The sequence below is a fragment of the Myotis daubentonii genome, chromosome 7 (assembly GCF_963259705.1).
Source record: "Myotis daubentonii chromosome 7, mMyoDau2.1, whole genome shotgun sequence".
NCBI lineage: Eukaryota > Metazoa > Chordata > Mammalia > Chiroptera > Vespertilionidae > Myotis > Myotis daubentonii.
The window spans coordinates 79,078,192-79,099,412 of record NC_081846.1 but is presented as its reverse complement, the minus strand read 5'-3'; the positions used below and the strand labels follow the sequence as shown (position 1 = coordinate 79,099,412).

General features: G+C 38.5%; 1 protein-coding gene and 1 long non-coding RNA gene across 3 annotated transcripts in view; both read left to right on the top strand.

The window, feature by feature from the left end:
- Positions 1–21,221, top strand: part of LOC132238008 (uncharacterized) — a 200,359-nt gene that overhangs the window by 3,787 nt on the left and 175,351 nt on the right. The window lies entirely within an intron of this gene.
- Positions 1–21,221, top strand: part of LOC132238007 (pro-glucagon-like) — an 87,630-nt gene that overhangs the window by 62,193 nt on the left and 4,216 nt on the right. The window contains exons 1-3 of one of the 2 annotated variants that reach the window (XM_059702513.1): positions 16,264–16,351; positions 19,298–19,398; positions 20,967–21,125. The exons of the other annotated variant lie outside the window; for it this stretch is intronic. Coding sequence (XP_059558496.1) covers positions 19,307–19,398; positions 20,967–21,125 — 251 coding nt within the window. The 5' untranslated portion in view covers positions 16,264–16,351; positions 19,298–19,306. Of the gene's footprint in view, positions 1–16,263; positions 16,352–19,297; positions 19,399–20,966; positions 21,126–21,221 lie in introns of those variants that run through there. 2 annotated transcript variants of the gene reach the window in all.

Sequence of the window (21,221 nt, the reverse complement as noted above, 5' to 3'; positions counted from 1 at the left end):
GTGTTCCAACCATAACTTTTTGAGAACGTGTTACACCTACTTGATATCTCTTAAGGTGTATGTATGTGAAGAACCTTGAAGAAATGATAAAATTCATTTGAGCGACACAAACACAGTATATGATGATGAAAAAATACATTTACTTTTTAATGTATACATGTACACTGATAGTCTGACAGAAAAATTTATGACTCTGTTTGATATTATCAGTGGGACTTTTGCTGCTGCATCACTAATGACAGAGATTTTATATCACGTTTATATATCATGACCTTCAGAGATATGCACAAGCTACTACTTTCATCTGTCATGCTACTCCTATGATGAGACTTAACAAAATTCATCACTGAGAACAAAGATTCACAAGCGTATGTGGATGAAAACATGGAGAATACCACTGCTGCAAAATTTTTTAAACAGAAAAAGCTTTCTGGAATGGCATTCCAAATCCTCAATAGTTCATTTTTGACATTTGTCTCTGGTACTCCTGTCTCTAATCGCTTTGTTCAATGTTTTCCAAGTCAATTGTAAGGTCAATAAATTTCAACTTCCAAATTGAGCTACTCTGAAATTCAATCCGCTGCATTTCAAAGTCAGTCATGTGTATCCATGAAAACATTTGTAAGTTTAGTTCCTCCAGTTTCATGCTGTCTGGAAACCTCATGAATTTTGCTGTCTCTGCCAGTTCTCTGAATTTCGCAAATCATGAGAAAAACTGCTCAATAGTTGACTTGATGATGTTTAAAAACAGCTTTTCAAGGCTTTAACAGTCTGTTCTGTCATCTTTTGGGAGGTCTTTGATGTGCCTCTTTAGGTTTGGGAAATATCTAAATCTCTCACCATCCACATCCCTTTAAAAGACTTCCAGTTTCTTTTCAAAAGCCTATATGTGACCAAACATAACATCAAGTGTCTTGCCAGTTCCTTGTAATTTAACATTTAAGTCATTCAAATGTTCACAAAAATTGTGAATGGAAGATTATAAGAGAGGGTTTCACATGCCAGCAAAAGTTACTGGCGTGCCATGTTTGGCACGGATGGCAGGGGTTGCCCACCCCTGTCCTAAGGAAAGTTTCATTGGGTATTACTAGGTCTCATGTAACAGAGTGGAGACACACCATCTGGACAAGCCTGGAAGAAGATTAAAATGTGAAACTGGAATCATTATTCTATTATCTCTGAATGAATGGTAACTCCCTTGCCCTGCCTTTATTGCAATTTTTTTTCTATTCCTGGGCCCTGCCCTTTGCTACCATTTTACCTCCAAGCTTTGATACTCCCAATTGTCTTCAAGCTAAATTTGCTTTACCTAGTTCATACTTGTCAGTAGTAACTGAAGGATCCAAGGTAACTGATTAATTGTTGCTAAAGCCCCATTCCCAAAATTTTTAATTATAGTTTCAATTAAATTTTTTAGTTTGGAAAATTTCAAACATATCCTATCTAATAAAAGAGAAAAATGGTAATTGGCGTACGACGATACCCTTTTCATTGGCTAATCAGGGCTATATGCAAATTAACTGCCAACTAAGATTGGCAGTTAACTGCCAACTAAGATTGGCAATTAACTGCCAATAAGATGGCGGTTAATTTTCATATGTAGGCACAATGCAGGGAGGCGAAAGGGAAAGCAGGAAGAAGCCCCCTGCCACTGACAGTTATTGGAAATCCAGGGGGGAGCTAAGAGCTGGGGGGCAGGGCCCTGGGGCCGCCTTGGCCCTGCCCCCCAGCCATGATCGGAGAATCAGGCGCATTTTCCACCCTGGCCAGTGATAGCAGGAAGTAGGGGTGGAGCCAGCGATGGGAGCTGGACATGGTTGAAGCTGGCAGTCCCGGGAGCTAGGGGTCCCTTGCCTGGGCCTAAAGCGGAGCCCACAATCGCGGGGCCGCTGCAGCTGCGGGTCCCCACTGCCCGGGCCGGACGCCTCAGCCAGAGGTGTTAGGCCTGGGCAGGGGCGGAGCCTACAACGCGGGGAGCTGGGGTCCCCTGCCCAGGCCTGACACCTCTGCCAGAGGCCTCAGGCCTGGTCAAGGGGCCGATCCGGTGATTGGTGATCGGAGGGTGATGAGGGTCAACTCCTCTGGCCGAGGCATCAGGACTGGGTGGGGGGCGGAGCCGGGGATTGGGGGGATATGATGGTCCCCTTGCCCAGGCCTGAAGCCTGGGTCAGAGGCATCAGGCTTGGGCGGGGGGTGGAGCCAGCGATCAGTGGGAGATGGGGGTCCCCTGTCCAAGCCTGACACCTCTGGCGGAGGCTTCAGGCCTGGGCAAGGGGCCGATCAGGCGATCGGAGGGTGATGGGGGTCTACGCCTCTGGCCGAGGCATCAGGCCTGGGCTGGGGGCAGAACCAGTGATGGGGGGAAATGAGGATCCCCTGCCCAGGCCTGACGCCTCTGTCAGAGGCGTCAGGCCTGGGCAAGGGGCCGATCCTGCGATTGGAGGGTGATGGGGGTCAACGCCTGAGGGCTCCCAGTATGTGAGAGGGGGCAGGCTGGGCTGAGGGACACTCCCCTCTCACACACACACACACCCAGTGCACGAATTTTGTGCACCGGGCCCCTAGTATATAAATAAGCAGCATCTCAGAGTAAACCTTGTCTATTCATCAGCCAACTTCAATAATTCTTCCATGCTTATATTATTTATTCATTCACCCACACCCCTCTTTTAATTTTACTACTTTTTTCTTTAGTTAAAATTTACGCAAATTTAAATGACAAATCTTAGCTACAGCATTTTGACAATCAAACATACCTGGGTAACACACACCCCTTTCACAATATAGAATATTTCTGTCTCCTGAGAAAGACACAACCATAGCTCTGAGTTTTGTTAACCTTAGTTTTACCTGTTTTTTAACATCTACAGATTGGTTCATGAAAGTGTCTAGCTTTCTGAGTCCAGCTTCTTTTACTCAGCAAAATACTATGGAATTCATCCATGCTGCTGCCAGTATGTTATTGATTCCTTTTTATTCTTATTGCTTAGTAGTATCCCTTTGGACCAATTTTGTCTATTCTTTCTTTTGTTGATGGATAGTTTGGTTGTTTCCTATTTTAGTTATTGTATATAAAACTGTTGCAAATATTTTTTTAATTAAATCTTTATTGTTCAGATTATTATAGTTGTTCCTCTTTTTTCTCCCCATAGCTCATGTCCACCCAGTTCCTACCCCACCCTCTGCCCTTACCCCACCCAATGTCCTCATCCATAGGTGTACGAATTTGTCCAGTCTCTTCCTGCACTTCCACACCTCTTTCCCCGCAAGTGTTGTCAGTCCACCCCCTTTCTATGCCCCTGGTTCTATTATATTCACCATTTTATTCTGTTCATCAGATTTTTTATTCACTTGATTTTTAGATTCACTTGTTGATAGATATGTATTTGTTGTTCATAATTTTTATCTTTACCTTATTCTTCTTTCTCTTCTTAAAGGATACCTTTCAGCATTTCATATAATACTGGTTTGGTGGTGATGAACTCCTTTAGCTTTTTCTTATCTGTGAAGCTCTTTATCTGACCTTCAATTCTGAATGATAGCTTTTCTGGTTAAAGTAATCTTGGTTGTAGGTTCTGCTGTTCATCACTTTGAATATTTCTTGCCATTGTCTTCTGGCCTGCATAGTTTCTGTTGAGAAATCAGCTGACAGTGGTATAGGTACTCCCTTGTAGGTAACTGACTGTTTTTCTCTTACTGCTTTTAAGATTCTCTCTTTGTCTTTTGCCCCTGGTATTTTAATTATGATGTGTCTTGGTGTGGTCCTCTTTGGATTCCTTTTGTATGGGGTTCTCTACGTTCCTGGACTTGTAAGTCTATTTCTTTCACCAGGTAGGGGAAGTTTTCTGTCATTATTTCTTCAAATAGGTTTTCAATATCTTGTTCACTCTCTTCTTCTGGCACACCTATAATTAGGGTGTTGGTACGCTTGAAGTTGTCCAAGAGGCTCTTTACACTAATCTTCATATTTTTGGATTCTTTTTTCATTTTGCTTTTCTGGTTGGGTATTTTTTGCTTCTTTGTATTTCACATTTTCACTTGATTCTTGGAATCCTCTTGTCTGCTTTTGGATCAGCGTATATTATTCTTTATTTCAGTCAGTGTATGCTTAATTTCTAGTTTTTCTTTTTTCATATCCTACATGGTCTCACTAAATTTATGGGCGGTTTCTGGAAAATTCTTGAAAAACCTTATAACCATGGATTTGAACTCTATATCCAATAGTTTGACTTCCTCCATTTCTGTAATTTGTGATCTGTCTCTTTGTCTCTTCATTTTTTATGCTTCCCTGCGTTGGTAGAGTGGCTTTGTGTGATAGGTGTCCTATAGGGCCCAGTGGCTCAGCCTCCCCAATTACCAGAGTTGGACACTCTTGGTGCACCCCTTTGTGGGCTTTGTACACAGTCTTGTTGTAGTTAAGCCTTTATTGTTGTAGGTATCACTGGGAGGAATTGACATCCAGGTCAATTGGCTGTGAGAATCAGCTGTGCCAATGGTGGGAGAACTCCTGTGTGGAAGACACCCTTATGGCGCAAGACTTGCTTCAATGGGGCTTTGGTGCTCATTGAGTTTGCCCCTTGAGTGTGTCCCTTATGGATCTGAGGAGTTGTAATCTGGATGGTCCCACTCTGACCACTGGGTACACTGGCTCTTGGATCTAAAGAGGTGCTAATTTAGCCTCTGCCAGAGGCTACCCAGCAGGAGCTATGAAGATATCTTCAGATTATTCTTCCTTGTTTGGGGTTTGTAGGTGCCCAGATGATGCCCAACTGTGAAGCAATGCAAGCTGCTATGGGGCCTTGGGCCTTTTCTTAGAAGTTCTGGGTCTGTCTGCCCAGCTGCAGTTTGTTAGGTAATTTTCAGATTGCCAAGGGCCAGGGCATACATATGGAAAAGCCTCTGCCACAGCTTGGGTGGGGAGGGGTCTCATGGAATCAACAGGGTGGAGCAAGCAGCTATGGCTGATCCTCAGCCCTGCCCTAAGGGGCCCCACATCTCAGTGTCCCTGTAATCACTGCAAGCACCTTTGAGAGAAAGACGCCCTCAAGTTCTGAGTTCTGCCTGCTGCCAGACAGTCCAGTTTCTTCCTGTATAAGTCTGGGTCCCCAAGACTTCCAAGAACTGGAATTCTGAGCAGTTGGGGCCTTGTGACTCCCTACGATTTTAAAAAAACAGTTGCGTTCTCAGCTGCCAGCTCTTTTCACATGGGCCTCCGTACCTCTACACTCCACCTCCACAGCTCCTCTGAGTCTCAGTGTGATTTTCTTTTTCCTTCTAGTTGTAGAATTTCCACTCAGCCAGCCTTCCTGTAGTTATGGATGATGTCTATTTTGTCTTTTAGTTGTATTTTTAAAGTTGTTGTGGGAGACAGCAATTTCCAGTGTTTACCTATGCCACCATCTTGGTTTCTCTGTTGCAGATATTTTTTATGAGGCTTTTTGTGGGTACATGTTTTCATTTCTCTTGGATAAAAGTGGAATTATGAGTCAAAGTGTAGTTGTACCTTTAGCTTTAAAGTTTAAACTTTTCCCAGAGTGGTTGTAAATAGATTTTTGTGGAGGGGGTAAATTGATAATTAAATTAATTGGCCTAGAAAATCAAAACACCTTAACAAGTATATGATGAGGAGTATTATTTTCTCCTTGTTCCCATCTAACCCACTGCTTCAAACTACAGAAAAAAAAAACTTTCCTTAGTTTCCTGTACATTCTTCTAATTTTTAAATACAATTATGAGTAAGTTAACATAGTTGTCCCTTTCATCTCCTCCTACCAAAGGTAGCCTACTACATATCCATAATGCATCTCTCTATTTTCCCATAACAACATATCTTAGTGTCTTCCCATATTGGTGAACAAAGAGGTTGTTCTTCTTTCTTTTACTAAAAACTGCTCTATTGATGGTCCCTTGGATTGGTTCTAAACTGTTACTATTATCCACAATACTGCAATGAAGAATATTGTACCGACACCATTATATATACACATATATGATTAATTTTCAGAATGGCGCCTTAGCATCAGTAGACCAAGGGTTACAGATATTTATAATTTTGATACCATTGTGAAATTGTGCCTCCAATCATTTGTGACATGTTGCACTCTCATCAATCTTGTCCATATTCTTGCCAACAGAGTGCACTGAATACCTGGATCTTCACCATCCTCAAACATTTCAACCTAAGTATCCTGAACAGCTAAGGAAAACAAACATGAAAAAACCTCACACACCATGATTTTGTGTGGTGAGGTACTAAGCAGGATCAACTACATAATTTGGAGACTGGGTACAAAACCAAATAATGGAACCCTTGTTCAAATCATTAAAATTTCAAGATAGTAAGAGTACAGCATTAAACCAAGCATGGAGCCCTTGTAAGCATGTGTCCCCATACAATGGTACTGGTCGTAAGCCCATGGATGCTGTCCCTGCTCCAAAGCATCAAAAAAAAATATTTCAATAAGTACCTTATTTTATCTAATATTGTGTAAATTTTGCACTCTATTCCATATAGTAATTGTGTTTTATATTACCTATATCAATTAAATTGACCTTTCATATCCTGAGGTCAAACATATACTGGCTCAGAACACCAGGCACCCGCCTTATAGCCTGATAGGAAAACTATAGGTGACGTCAATCAGAACTTCCCTACCTCCAGACAAGCTTTTTAACACTAGTCATAACTATAAGGCCACTACTTTTCTTGACTCTCATCTAAATAAATTACTGCCATGATGGGAATTGGAGGCTGGTGTTGGGACAATATTGGAAGATCTATACATTCAAAATGCACTTGATGTTTGTCTTAATTTCTCATAATGCAATGTCCGTAAGAGCTTGATTTGCCCTTCCTAGAGCCATGCGCTATATAGTGGGGTTCTTAATGCTTCTGTATTTTCAGAATGCTTATGGTGTGAAGCACCCCAAGAATCAGTGTTGGTGGGCTGGAGATGAAGCCAGAGGAAATTTCCTGGAAGAACTTGGGATCGTCACTTCTGAAATCATGGAAAGCACGTGGGGTAGAGGGAAAGAGACAAGTTTTAGTGAGATATTGGGTGAAGACATTTACTGAGATGCCAGATGTTGTGTTGGCTTAATATCTTTATATCTTATATCTTTACATCATCTGCAGAGCTCCCTTCTTAGGACTGCTCCCTAAACAAGTAGCACCTGAAAAGAAAAGAAAAACAGAGACACAGAAAGAGAGAGTCAAAGAAGCATCTTCCCACCTGCACAAGGAAGAAAATGTAGAACTAAAAGCCAAACAATAAACTGTAGCCAATATACCCATGAGGATCAGGGCAAGAGGGAAGCACAATTTGGTCATATGTTAAACTAAATCACACTCTCACGCCATTACTGCATTTATGTGTTCTTTCAGATGGCCCTGAGTGTCACTGTTCTCTGCTCTTTTGCCCCCCCCCCCCCCCCCCCCTGCTGGTAGTGCCAAGATGCAGTTCTCAGGTCAAAACTGCAGCAAGCACCAGGGAGGAGGTGGAGAAATGAGATGGTGTTTTATGCAGCTGTGCTTCACAAACCTTAATATGCATATGAATTGCCTGGAATCTTGGGAAAATGCAGGTTCTTATTCAGTTAGTCTGGGCTTGGCCCAGAGTCTACATTTCTAGCAGGTGATTCTGGTCCATAGACTATGCTTTGAATAGCACCGCCTTCTATTATCGGAAATCACCAGCATGGAAACCTCTTCCTGAGGTTTTCCAATTTCATGTAGAATTAATCCCGATGGCATGTAAGTAGTTCTCTACCCAATAGTGGATCCAATCCACAACTGAAGAGTTTGAGTGCATTGGAAATGGTCCTCCAGTTGTATCAGTGATTTACTTCTGTACAAGTCATCAGCTTCATCACGCTGCTATGATATTAGAATATTGAAACCTAGTTAGAAAATGTCATGATGGGTTTGCCACATAGAATTAGATTTTTCTTTTAGAAGGTTCATTGAAGCCACCCTCTCATTCTACAGTTCCAGAAGCTGAGGCACTGAGTGATGTGTGACTGGACCACAGATACACAGAATGTTGACAGCAGCCAGAGTAAAATCTAATTACACTTACACAGTCCTCATGCTGTCTGTTCAGTCCCTTCCTACATTTCTCTATGTCTTAAGTGATCAGACTCATAGCTGCTAAATCCTATAGATCATTAAAGTCCTAAGTGGCAGATGATGAAGCTAAAAATATACATATGACAGCATGATTGTATCTTGTCCTTTTGTAAATTAGTGTCCAGCTCTCTTATCAGTAGAATTAGCTTTTAAATATCCATTAGAAGGAAAAACAAATACTAAACCCTGTCTTATTGGCATCCCCTATCTTGGATGTTTAATCCTCATTTGGCTTTATCCTTCTTCTGGACTCCAATTTATTGCAATAGAACAGTTTAGGTTCGAATGAATATTCTTTAAAATTGTTTACAAATTAATTCTTTAATATTCTTTACAAATTAATTCCATATAGTGTGGATGGGAAGATTACTAACCATGTTTCAAGTGAGTGATGTATTTATTTGGGGAGATGAAAAGATTATATTCAGATGAATTAATCATAACTTAGTAGCAAAATTTAAAGACTTGTAAGACCCTTAATTGAGGCCATCCTCAAAGAAAGGTTAGCCATAAAATAAGTAATTTCACATCCACATCATCAAAATTCACTTCAGAGTGAAGCACAGTAACCTCCATCTTGGTACAAATAGCTGTTTAAAATTTTAAGCCTGATATTCTGGCTTCTGTAAACATTTGCTTGTTTAAATAATAGGGTAGTTAGCCTAAGTGACTCCATTTTGCCCTCTTTTTCCAGAATAAGACCTGGAAACTCACATAAACCACCCCATTTTGTTGCCAGCCCCCTTGTGGTTTTACAATGGCTATTCTCCTGTGCCTGAGAACCAGAGCCCCAAAACTGCTTTCCCTTGACTCAGTGGCTCCAGGAACTGAAACTATAGATAACCTTTAGAGATAGCTAACTTTGCTCAATTTGGCTTCTGTACAAACTGCTTTCACAAGGTAGTTCCACATTCCAACATCTAGCAGGATGTGGTTTTTGCCTTATAAGCTTGCTGCTGTACTCACTCGGGACTTTGAGATTTGGAAAGAGCTAATGCCCCCTTATAGCCGCCAGCTTTTGAATTGAAGACTCCTTGATTTGATTCAGTGACTGAAGCATCCTGTGTTGGACTCGCGGGGTATATTACAACAAGAGTTCCTCAGCAATTTTCACACCTAATTGGTGAGTGAAAGGTCAATTTCCCAACTGCCCTTTGCATTCATGTTTCCTTCCACGTCCCGCGTGGAGTAGGGTTCAGTACCTGAAAGAGGAGCCGCACAACAAATGAGAGAAAAAGACACGAGATAATTTTGCAATATTGGAGGTCCAGGAGGGCAAGTCCAACTCAAGGAGAGGGACTTCCACCCATGCTCAGGCTTCTCCAATCTTTTATTGATCCGGAGTAGCCCTTAGGCAGGTGACCCCCCATTAACAGGCAGACTAGCCCATCAGCAAGGATTTACATAATAATAAATGGGGGAGTAGTTTCAGCTACCACTGTCTGGACAAACAGAGGTGGCACCTAGCTCCGAGCTTTGCTAGGGCTTCAAAGGCATCCAGCTTCGGGGGGTTTGGGGGAGTTCTCTGTCTATGCTTATCAGATAGTGAAGGCAATAAACAGTTTCCCGCATCTCCCCCTTATTTTTTCTTTAAAAAATAATCAAGTCCCAATTTCAATGTCCAAAAGTTCTGAGTCCATGTTTCAATGTCCAAAAGTTCATGTGTACATGCCAGCAATGAAATGTTGGTTCTGGGTGGTGGAAAATGCAGGTCCGGCCTTTTGGCTCTGTTCCTGGGCAACCTGCAGCGACGCACAGCTGCTGACTGCTAGCATAGCAAGGCATCTTCCACCATCTCCATCTCTGAACTGTCTCTTCTGTCTTTGTGGCTGGCTTTCTGTGATCCGTTGTTACAGGAATCCACATGGTCTTGTAGCTGTTCTCTGAAAGTATACAAACATATTCTCGAGCAAAGGTCAAAGGAAAAAAAAAACCTTACTTGGGGTCTTTTCTTTAAAATGATCTTTCCCTGGCTTACCCTGGCATAATGTGTGTTTTTTCTGGGTGTCTCAGTATTAGCATCATAAATGAAAAAATTTTTTCTCTAAATGTAATTTAGTTACAGGATCTATTTCTTTACATGGTATTCTTCCACTATATTTTTCCACTATCCCCTTTTTTTTATTTAATTAGGAGACTTCTTGGAAATTTTATAATGCCGTCTAGATAGCTTTAAATATTAATTTTTTGCATGCAAAAAGAATGAACCTGAACATGCTTTAGGTTCATAGCATGTTTACCATGAAAATTTTTTTAATACTTTTTGAATAATTACTTATTTCAAATTAGTCAAATTTAATTAATTTGAAAACTTGAATTTAATTAATTTGAAAACTATTTTGCTGTCAAATTTAATATTTTAACAATAATCTTAATTTACACTGTAAATTTTAATGAAAAGGATCACTTTACATCCTTGTGAAGGCTCTGAGCATTCCTGCTGTTAGGCTAGATTTAGACATAGGGTCTCCTAGCCAAGCCTCCGTTTTTCTGGGTACCATTTTCAGCTGGACCAAGTCTCTTCTGTTATTTGGTTCCTGATCTGGGCTGGGCATGGGAAGCAGGAAGCAGCCATGGGGACAGGAGACCTTCCTCAGAAGGGGCAAGTGTTAAAGCCCATGCACCATTGGGGGGGTTCTGTGCCCCACCTTTGTTGCACCCCAAGTTTCCTCCTACTGGCCCCGGCTGTGCCTGTCTTAGGTCGCCCCACCCTGTGGGGTCTTACCCATCTTTGACTACCAACCATCTCTGGGCCAAGTAGGGTGATGTGAGGTTCAGTTCTGTCTCCTTGTTAGCCTATGTCCCTCTGGCCTCCATGCCCAGCAACTGCCTTTGGATCCCCTCGCCTGCTGGTGGGGCCCCGGCATTGATCATAGGGAACCCAGGTTTCTTCTCCAGAGAGGGCCCAGCTTACGCCACTGGGCAAGAGACAGATCCATGGTACCAGCTTTTCATGATCCCAGCTTGAACAGAGAGCTCAGCTGTAGGCAATTGGATTCCTCTTGGCAAAAAAAGTCAATATAGGTGAATACAGAATGCTTTAAGTGCCTTCCCCAGGAGACCCTCCAAACAGTGGAAAGGAATAAATCCCTTCATGTAAGACATTCAAATTCATTTGTAAATTTGTTTGGGATAAATGCACAATATACTGTTGTAAAGCATCAAAAATTATTAATAAAACTTGTAGAATAATACCATGTAAGAATGTTTTTTGCTCTAGGTCATGACAACTTAATTTTAAACTCAGGGTTTGGAATGAGGAACCTAGTTAGCAAAAAAAAGCAATTTACAGAAGCAGAGACAGCATGCTATCTAAATTACAGTTCTGGGTCTCCAGAGCACTGAGTTGACACGCTAACTGGAGCCTTCTGACTTTGGGATAGCTGTGCTGTCCTTCCCAGGTAAAGGAAAAATGTGCCTTCTAAGACCAGTATGAAACTATAGTTTTTACCTGAAAGGATTGTTACCATACTTCACTTTACCATGCCCCAGGTGGTCTGTGGGCTGTTGGTTGTCTGGTTTGTCTTCCTCCTGTTCCTCATCTTCAGTGGACTGCTTGGAGTTGCTCCTCTCTGTGGCTGAGGTAGTTGATTGTTTACAGCTACATGTTATGGCTCTAGGCGCAAGATCTTCAGTCTGGCTAGATTCCTGATGCAGTTTAATATTTCTAGCAGGAATCCATACGGGTTTGGAAAAATTCTCTGGGAATATACAAGCGTACCCTCTGCCAAAGGTTAATAATGGGTCAGGTCCCTTCCATAGACCAGATTCAGGATCCTTCCATTTAACTAGACCATTTTCTTTTGTTTTATTCTGACACCAATGTAGCTCCATAGGTGTCTTTCCATCAGCATCACAAGTGAAAAAATTTAGAGTAATTAAGGCTTGATGCAGCCTACCCGATGGTGATTTTTCCATCATCCCCCTTTTTTGTTTTTCAAGTTGGGATTTTTAAAAGCTGATGAGACTCTGAAGCCTATTTTAATAAAGCAACCAATTGATCAGCATGTGCATTTCCCTTAGTTAATGGGCTAGGTAATATGCTGTGAGCCCTGATGTGGGTGATATAAAAAGGGTATTTTCTCTGCTGCACAATCTGTTGAACTTGCTTAAATAGTAATAATAAACTTTGGTCACTAAACCATTTCAACTGGGCAGTTTCAATTCTACTTACTAGGCCCGAAGCATAAGAGGAATCAGAAATTATATTAACAGGCTGTTGGAAATCTTGCAACACATCCTTAATAGCTTTTAATTCAATTCTTTGCACAGAAGTATGACTGGTCAGTATGACTCGGTCGGAATTTATAGTATGATAGGCAACTTTCCCATTAGATGACCCATCAGTAAAAACAGTTAAAGCTCCAGGAATTGGTTCCTGCCTAGTGTTTTTTGGTATAATTATGGAGGTCTTATATGAAAATTGTAGTAGTTTATATTTTAATAGGTGACAGCTAAGTTCCCCTGAATATCCATTTAGCCCAATTTGCCAATTTAAGTCAGTTTGAAATAAGATTTATTCTTTTAACTATACTTGTCCTAAGTTATGGACAGTAAGTGACATTAATTAAATTTCTGGTATTAGTCCTTAAGTAAATTTACATAAACTTTGTTTAAGGAGGCAAAACACAAATTACTCACTTTAGTTTATGAGGCCCAATATATTGATTTTTAATTTTAGTTAGACATCTGAAGGAAACCTCTTTTTATTTCCTTCCAGACAGCTTTCTTTCTCACACAAGCAACAAATGTAAGGAACATGGTTGCCTTTTGAGATTTTAACAAAGTCTGTCACAAAGCTATATATTTCAAGTAATTTTTCATTTATGGTGACTAATTATTGTCAGATTTAGTATTTTAACAACAATATGTAAATGTTAGCAATTATATATTTAAAGAGTATACCCTTTGGCTTATTTGCATGTACAGAGGAATCATGGGAAGCCTTCAGTAACCTTTTCAGAAGAATTTACTTTACTAGGATTCAATTGCTTACAAGGATAGTAATTTAAGTAAGTATTTTTTAAAAATCAAAGCAAGTAAATTTACTATTTAGTAAACTTTTGATTTACTAGGGGTAAACACTGCACCACTTCCAGCCTAATTTAAAATGCAGTAGTGAGGAGCTTTTGTTATTTCAAATTACATCTTAAAATTTCACTGCTGTATTTTAATAAATATTAAACAAAATAACTTGTTTTGCCCTTTCTCAGAGGCAAAAACTTAAAATATATTAATTAATTTTTATTTGATAAAGCTTTCCATGTGATTTCAAGTGTATTAAATTTAGCTAAATTTAAAAATCCTTTAAAAGAGAGAATAAACTTTTGAAAACATTTCAGGGCCGGTGAAATTTCTCAAAGTCATTCCTTGGTTATAGTTTTGAAATCCAACTTGAAAGACCATCAAATATATATATATATATATATATATATATATATATATGATTTAAAAATTATATACTTATTATAATTATTAAGAGATATCAATTAAATTTAAACTGGTTTTTGTATTAAAAATTTCAGTTGAGGTCATAAAATTAATCCTCTTTTTTAATCAGATCAATAAACAACATATTTTGAATTCTAATTATTTCAGAGAAAACAAAAAATTATTTTCTCAAAAATAAATTTTTTTTTTACTTTTAAGTCATTTAGCTATCATAATTATACAGTTTTTCCCAATTCAATTCGAATCTTAGCTGGCAAGTCAAATATTCAGCATTTCTCAATCAGTAACATTAAGAATAAACTTTAAAAATGCAAGACATAATCAACCAACAGATTTAATACTGTCCTCTAGATTTTGTACGAGGCATACTCAGATCTCATTTAATTCAGTATTATGTCACTTCAAGATACCTAGGTATAAACTCCAAGGTCTTAAATTTCACAACAGCTTTGGAAAACCACACTTGAGGCTGGCAAGGCAGGCCTGGCCCAGCCTTTGATTTTAAAAGGACCATAATTTTTTCCTCTGGGGAAGGTCAAGAAACAAGGTTGTAGCTACATTGTTTCCTGCCTCTTGCTTGCAGGTGGGAAGTTTCAAAATTGGCCTGGGGGAGGAAGGAGGGGGGGCTGTTTTCCCTGGAAGAACAGGTTTGGCCTACCCTGGACCAATCAGATGTAAATTGACCACATTCTTAAAGAATATGCTACAGGCGGGAAGCAACTAGCCCCTTTCTCCATCAGAAATGTTTTGGCCAGCCTTTTCAATAAACAAAGGGCCGGTTTATTACTGGGCTACTTAGATTTTTATAATTAGAGATTTTAATAATTTTTGAGATTCAAATTCAATTATTTAAGGCATTTACTTTAGCAAATTTTTGTAACAGAGACAATTTTACTGATTTTCCTTTTAGAGGTCTTAAAGTTAGCTTTGGAATAGGCTTCATTAACATTATTATGGAAAAATACCAATCTTGTTGCTAGAATTTCTACCCTGGGTCAAATTCGCCATTTTCTTTAGGAAATAATCAGTCTTGGGTTTTATTCTGCACATTTGTAAAGAAATTCCAGCTCAAAACTCTAAATGCCCAAAATCGGAACGAGCGCACATTAGTTCCAAGCCAAGTTTTCTCTTTACACATGAACAGAAATCCCAGACGCGTTTTAAATTTTGTAAAACTTTTCAGTTACAATAAGGAGACTTTAAATTAGAATACTGGGGAGGAGACGATCCAATATGGATCCCATGTGCTCCCTTTTCCTTTCCACCACATCCTGCTTTGGGGGAAGTTTCAGCAAATGACTCAGGTAGCATATTTGTTCCCAAAGTCTTGCTTAATAGAAAAACAGATTTTAAAGTTTTTTTTTCCTTTTTCGCTTTCCAAAGTAGTAGCTAGCACCCAAGGTGACATTGGCTAGACTTTGCACTTCCCGACATGTTCTCAGGTAATTCTTAAACAGAACATTAAGTAATCTCATTGCGGGAGAACTTATTGCTCTGCGCTCTCCTGCCACCTTTGAATCTCTCTGAACCAGAGAGAGATTCGGCAGCGGGGTTTCATTTCTTATTACAGATAGATTCCAAATACAAATTAAGATTTTAATTTGGATAAGAAAACACATTAAGATGACCATGGCACTCTTTCTTCAGCCTGATCTAAAAGAGTATCTTTTTCAAGAAAAACAAAGGTTATATTCTATAATAACATGCAAAAACTGTAAAAGATTACCTTCTAAAATTTTAACACTTTAAACATGCAAATCAAAAGTCTATAATAAAGTTTCTTAGTTTTTAAAAGCCAAATATACCTTTTTAAAGCCGAATCTACTTTTTTAAAGCCAAATCCTGTCCCGTTTGTTAGCCTGGTTAAGAAAATGTTCCCAGTGTACTTATAGACCCGGACTTCTGTAGTTGATCCTGGGCATTGCGTGCGGTAGACTTCCCCTCACCTTTTTTCAGTGAGTTTTCCACACCTTTTTGGTGAAAACTTCCTTTTCTCACTCCAGCGAGCCCTGCACTTCCAGATTACCCTTCGGGCGTCAGATGTTGAGTGTTTCCTTCCACTTTCCGCGTGGAGTAGGGTTCAGTACCTGAAAGAGGAGCCGCACAACAAATGAAAGAAAAAGACACGATATAATTTTGCAATATTGGAGGTCCAGGTGGGCAAGTCCAACTCAAGGAGAGGGACTTCCACCCATGCTCAGGCTGCTCCAATCTTTTATTGATCCAGAGTAGCCCTTAGGCAGGCAACCCCCTAGTAACAAGCAGACTAGCCCATCAGCAAGGATTTACATAATAATAAATGGGGGAGTAGTTTCAGCTACCACTGCCTGGACAAACAGAGGTGGCACCTAGCTCCTAGCTTTGGTAGGGATTAAAAGGCATCCAGCCTTCGGGGGTTTTGGGGGAGTTCTCTGTCTATGCTTATCAGATAGTGAAGGCAATAAACAGTTTCCCACACATTCCCCAGGAATAAAAAAAAGGCATGAGAGTAAATAAAGTTTACTGGCCTCTGAGATCCCACCCAGTGTAAGGGTAGAATGAAATGAGAGAAGGGAGTGGGCGAGTTAAATCATTTGTAACAAAAGCCCATTGCCTACAGAGGAGAAATTCATATTGTCAGCGTAATATCTGTGGGGCTAAACAGTGCTAGAGAGTATATAAAAGCAGTGTGCTTTGGTGCAGAACTACAGAGCTCAGGACCCAGCTCATCTCCAGTTTGAAAGAGGGCTCGCTTTCTCTCCACCTGCTCTATTCTATGCCTGATATCAGAAGGTAAGATTCCTATTGACTGATTGTGAGACTGTCTATTCAGATTTGGGTATAGGTAAGTATTTTTAAGGGGATAAAGTATGAATTCAAATGTTGTTCTTTCATCTTATACTTTTCACTAATAATACACAGGGTAGAATTGATTTGAAAAAAGTGATACAAAATATATTTACATAAACTTCAACACAGTGAAGCCACAAAATGAGTTGGAAAACTAAATCAATAAAAAGATATAGAGTTGAAAGAAAAACAAATATTTAAATCAATGAACTTGTTATAAAACTTAACTGTTATGAGAACTGTGTTTTTAAAATAAGGGTAACATTTTAAGTATATAAATATGTTCCTTAGATTTTATTAATGTGTCTATTACTTTGGACAGAAGGCCCCTTTTACAATCAGCAGAAATGTGTCCATTAGAGAGGCTGTAATAGCAATTGCTCCTTACCAGTGAAAATTTATCATTTTCTAAAAGAGAAGAATCAACATCATCTTTCAAATATTCAAATTTCTAATAACTCTATCAAAAACTCAAAGTCCATGAAATCAGCTGTTCGTGAATAAGATAGCACATTTGGTGCAGTGAACTAATAAACTACTGGGAATTCTTTGAATGGAGCTGAGAGAAACCTCTGATTAATAATTGTCTACTATGTATTCAGGACCAGTAGGAATAAATAAAATGTCTAAAATGCCCACAATATGAAATATAATGTTAGTAAATCTCTATAGAAACAAAATCAGATGCTCTAAAATACCTATTTAAGCCCTTAGGGACAAAGAATGATTTTACAAAGATCCTCAATGGAGTAAATAATCAAGTGGTGTGTTTTCCTACACATACCAAGGACCTATGAGAGGAAATAAGCTGAGCAATTTTAAAAAGTATGTATTTGACCTACAATACCAATACATTTAGAGATATTATATAATGTCACCTTGCTTATGTCTAAGATTAATTTTCTAAAAGACTTTCTACATGGAGAACGCTATTGTTCCCATATTTTCCTTTTAAATTTGAGTGGAAATCTGTGGTTTTTACAAAACTACACATTCTCTCCTTAGGCAATCTGAAGGATGTGGAGGGGAGTAACTGGAAATTCTTCTATTACTGAATAAGATTGTGAATCTAAAATAATATAAACATTTGCTTCCTCAGTAGTGGCATTCAAACAATTAAACTTATTCTCAAAGTTTTTTACAATTCTATAAACTTAAAAATGAACGAATAAAATTTTAAAAATCAGTTTCTCTTTCAGTAAAACTCAACTCGCTGCCTATAGAAGACTTGGATCATTCACTCTGTTTCCCCCTCCAATGGCTCCCATAGCAGCAGAACAGCACATACTTTAAATCTCCCTCCATATAGAATATAGTGAAGATTTTGTAAAACCTTTAGGGACTTTGCATAGAAGAAATTACTTAAGACTAATTTATTTTTGCAAAAGTGCTGTAATTCTAAAATAAATCTTTGCTTTTTTGTTAATTCTGGAAGGCATGAATTTATAATTGAGATGTATAATCAGAAGACACTACGTGCATATATGGCAACGTTTCCAAAGTTTACCGACAAGATAACCGAAGCATAGCAAAATGCCAAATTAGTAATTTCATGTTGATGAATGAAGAAGGGAGAATATGTAATTACTATTATGTTGCTTTGTTTAACTAACTACTTAATCTAAAAAGACTTAATATTTCAAAGAATAAAATACCACTGCTGGTATTCCAGTCTCCATGTTTTAGTGTCAAAGCTAGACAGTAAATATGGCTAAGATGTTAAAGTAAAGATTGATACTTTGAAATGATAATATTTGTAAAATCCTTATCAAACCAATTGCCATTTGCTAAAAATACTCATTCTAATTATTTATGGATAAACATAATCAAACTTGGATTAAATCCCCACATCTCACGGAAACATGGTGGGACTTGAGTAGCGGAGAGAAGTCCATGACAAATGCTGGACTTGAGGCTTCTATTCAGAAAATAGAGGAGCTTGTCCTGTGGGGATCTTCTGCCCCAAATTCATTTTTGTTTCCACCTTACACACTGCCTCATCATGCCTTTGGCATCCTGTGGCTTCATGGGGCATCTGCTTGTGGTACAAGGACAAGCAACCAGGTGTATCCCACAACTAGGCCTAGGGTGTCACAAGAGGTGAATGTCACGTCCCGAACCAAGGCCAATTATAAAATAACCTGGGGACTTCTGAACCTTCAGAAATAGGCATTAATTTTCATTATGACTGTGATCTCTTGAGTTTCTTACTTGTTCAAGTTGCCAGAAGCATTAGTTCCTATTGCAAATTGCTTGTCTTTAAAACAATTTTTCCCTTTAATTTAGAACAGGTCAAAGCACCCTAAAATATCTCAAATCTGTTGGCTGCTTTATAATTACAAAGTCGAGACCAAGTTATACTATTTAAAATATAAATGATTAATACATCTGAACCGACAGCTGGCATGCCAAGTTGTAGCCCAAGGTCGCTTTAAAATGGTTGAAATGCAGTATAATGTTAATGCTTGAAAGTGAAGGACTATTAATTCAAAGCCAGATTGATAGTGAAGGGGGTGGCATTATGGATAAGGTGACATTCAGGCTAACCATATGTAGCATATCATCTACAGTGGGTATCTTGAATGTTTATCATAGACATTTTTAATTCCAAATCTGAAAATGAACCTTCTAATTATTAAGAGAAGTGTCCTACATTAATGAAAAACCTTAAAGGTGGTACACATTTTTTAAATCCTTTTCTTTTTGCCACCAAAAAAGAAATCTTGGGGGAAATATAATCTACTTTTTACAATATACTCAAAATGAAATAGATTTTCTTTTTTTATATAATATTTACTTTATCGTAATTAAATGAATTGAGCCTGACGTGTTTAAATATGTTTGCCTTACTCCCTCCCCAAATCTCTCCCAGTCTCTGTGCACCAACAGGCAGCAAACATGAAAAGCATTTACTTTGTGGCTGGATTATTTGTGATGCTGGCCCAAGGCAGCTGGCAGCATTCCCCTCAGGACACAGAGGAGAAGTCCAGGTATTCACTCTTTAGACTTAAACTAACAAGTACGATGGTTATAATACAGTCTGTGAAAACTATAATTTGTGAAGAGGTCTCAGTGACTGAGAGTAAATACTCTGTACAATTTTAAAAAGTTTAAAATATCATTGTGATAAAATTGTTTCTGGAGTATAGATCAGTATGTTGTTTCGAAACCAAAGGAGTAGGCTATGTTGGAAAATGTGTTACATGGGAAATTATAACTTGTTGAAATCTTCAGCTGATCCTATCTATCCATTCACTACTCACACACTGCATAGTAGATTATTTTAATTATTCACACCAACTTTTTTTTATTACTCCTTTTTCAAAAATAACACTGTTTCTTACTAATTGTAAAAGTCATACATGCTCATGATACAAAATATGCACAAAATGTTAGGTATTTACTGTATTTAGAATATATCTCAGATCATTATACAGCTTCATATTATGCCTTTTATCTTAGCATTGTATCGTTAGCTCTTTCATATAGCATTACAAATATCTATTAAATGTATGATATTTAATAGCTGCATCCTATTTCATCTCATAAGTGTATAATATTTATTTAGCTATTCCTCTTCTATTGACCACTTGAGTTCTTTACATTTGCCTACAAAGAATGCTACAAATAACTTTTCTCCCTAGATTTTTTTACTCTTTCCGGAGGCTAGATTTTTGGTACTAAAATTACTGTGTCAAAGGGTTTGAATAAGGGCGGGGGGATAAAATGGATACATATGTAATACCTTTTGTAATACTTTAAGCAATAAGAAAAAATAAATAAAATAAAATTTTCATCCTCAAAAAAAAAAAAAAAGTTCAAGTCTTTTATAATATCTTGCCTGCTTGCTTTCCAGAAATGTCATACACATGCACACTCCGCTCAGCCTTATAGAAATACTCCTTTCATAACACCTTCTCCCATATTAAATCTTTGCTATTTTGACAGGTGAGAATAGTATCTCAAATTTCTTTCTGGGTATTAATACTATTGAATATTTCTCCATATTTGCCATGGCAAACAACTGTTGATTACCGGCATGTGGATTATCCACTACACAGTTTGAAATTAGCAAGTGGGATTTTTCTTGGCATCATTTAAATTTTTAATTGTCTTTCTCTTTCGTCATCAGCTATCATGTAACCAGGTAATGGAGGTAGATTTTTAGATTGACACATGCAAACAAAATTCAGAACACAGATCAGCTGCCGAAATGATTTGGGATTCTTCATTCTTTTAAAATAGTCAAGTCATTGCTCTCTTCTATCATTACTAGCAGAATCATAAGTACATTAATTACTTTATAAAAACTATTTATTTAATCTTATTTCAGTAAAGAGGAAGCCAGTTAAAAATCTGCTCCCAGGATTTAGAATCAGAGTGCATTCAACTCTAACAAAACTCTGAGATTCCCTTGGCAAACAAGGTGTCCCTCATATCAACTGAAATGCTCAAGGCACCTGCCTTTCAATTTCCTGTGGTCTTGTGTTTTCAAGGTGCTTCTTGAGTGAGTCCACTCAAGAAGAGACTTAGTTGCACCAATCACTGTTCTTCACAGCTTGTACCCAGCTCCCCATGCAGTCTCGCTCACTAATCTGCATCAGATACATAAAGAGAAGCGCAACTCTGAAGAAGAAAGGATCCTCAGTGAGTTCGACGAGTTTCTGCAAAACGAATGTGTCCAGGAATTCGTGACTTGGTTGCTGGATGAAAAAAAGTGAGAGACTAAACCTAGCCCCAAATTTGCACACAAGTGTATTACTTAAATATGTCTAAAATATCTCCTGACTTTCATTATGTTATTTTGCTCATC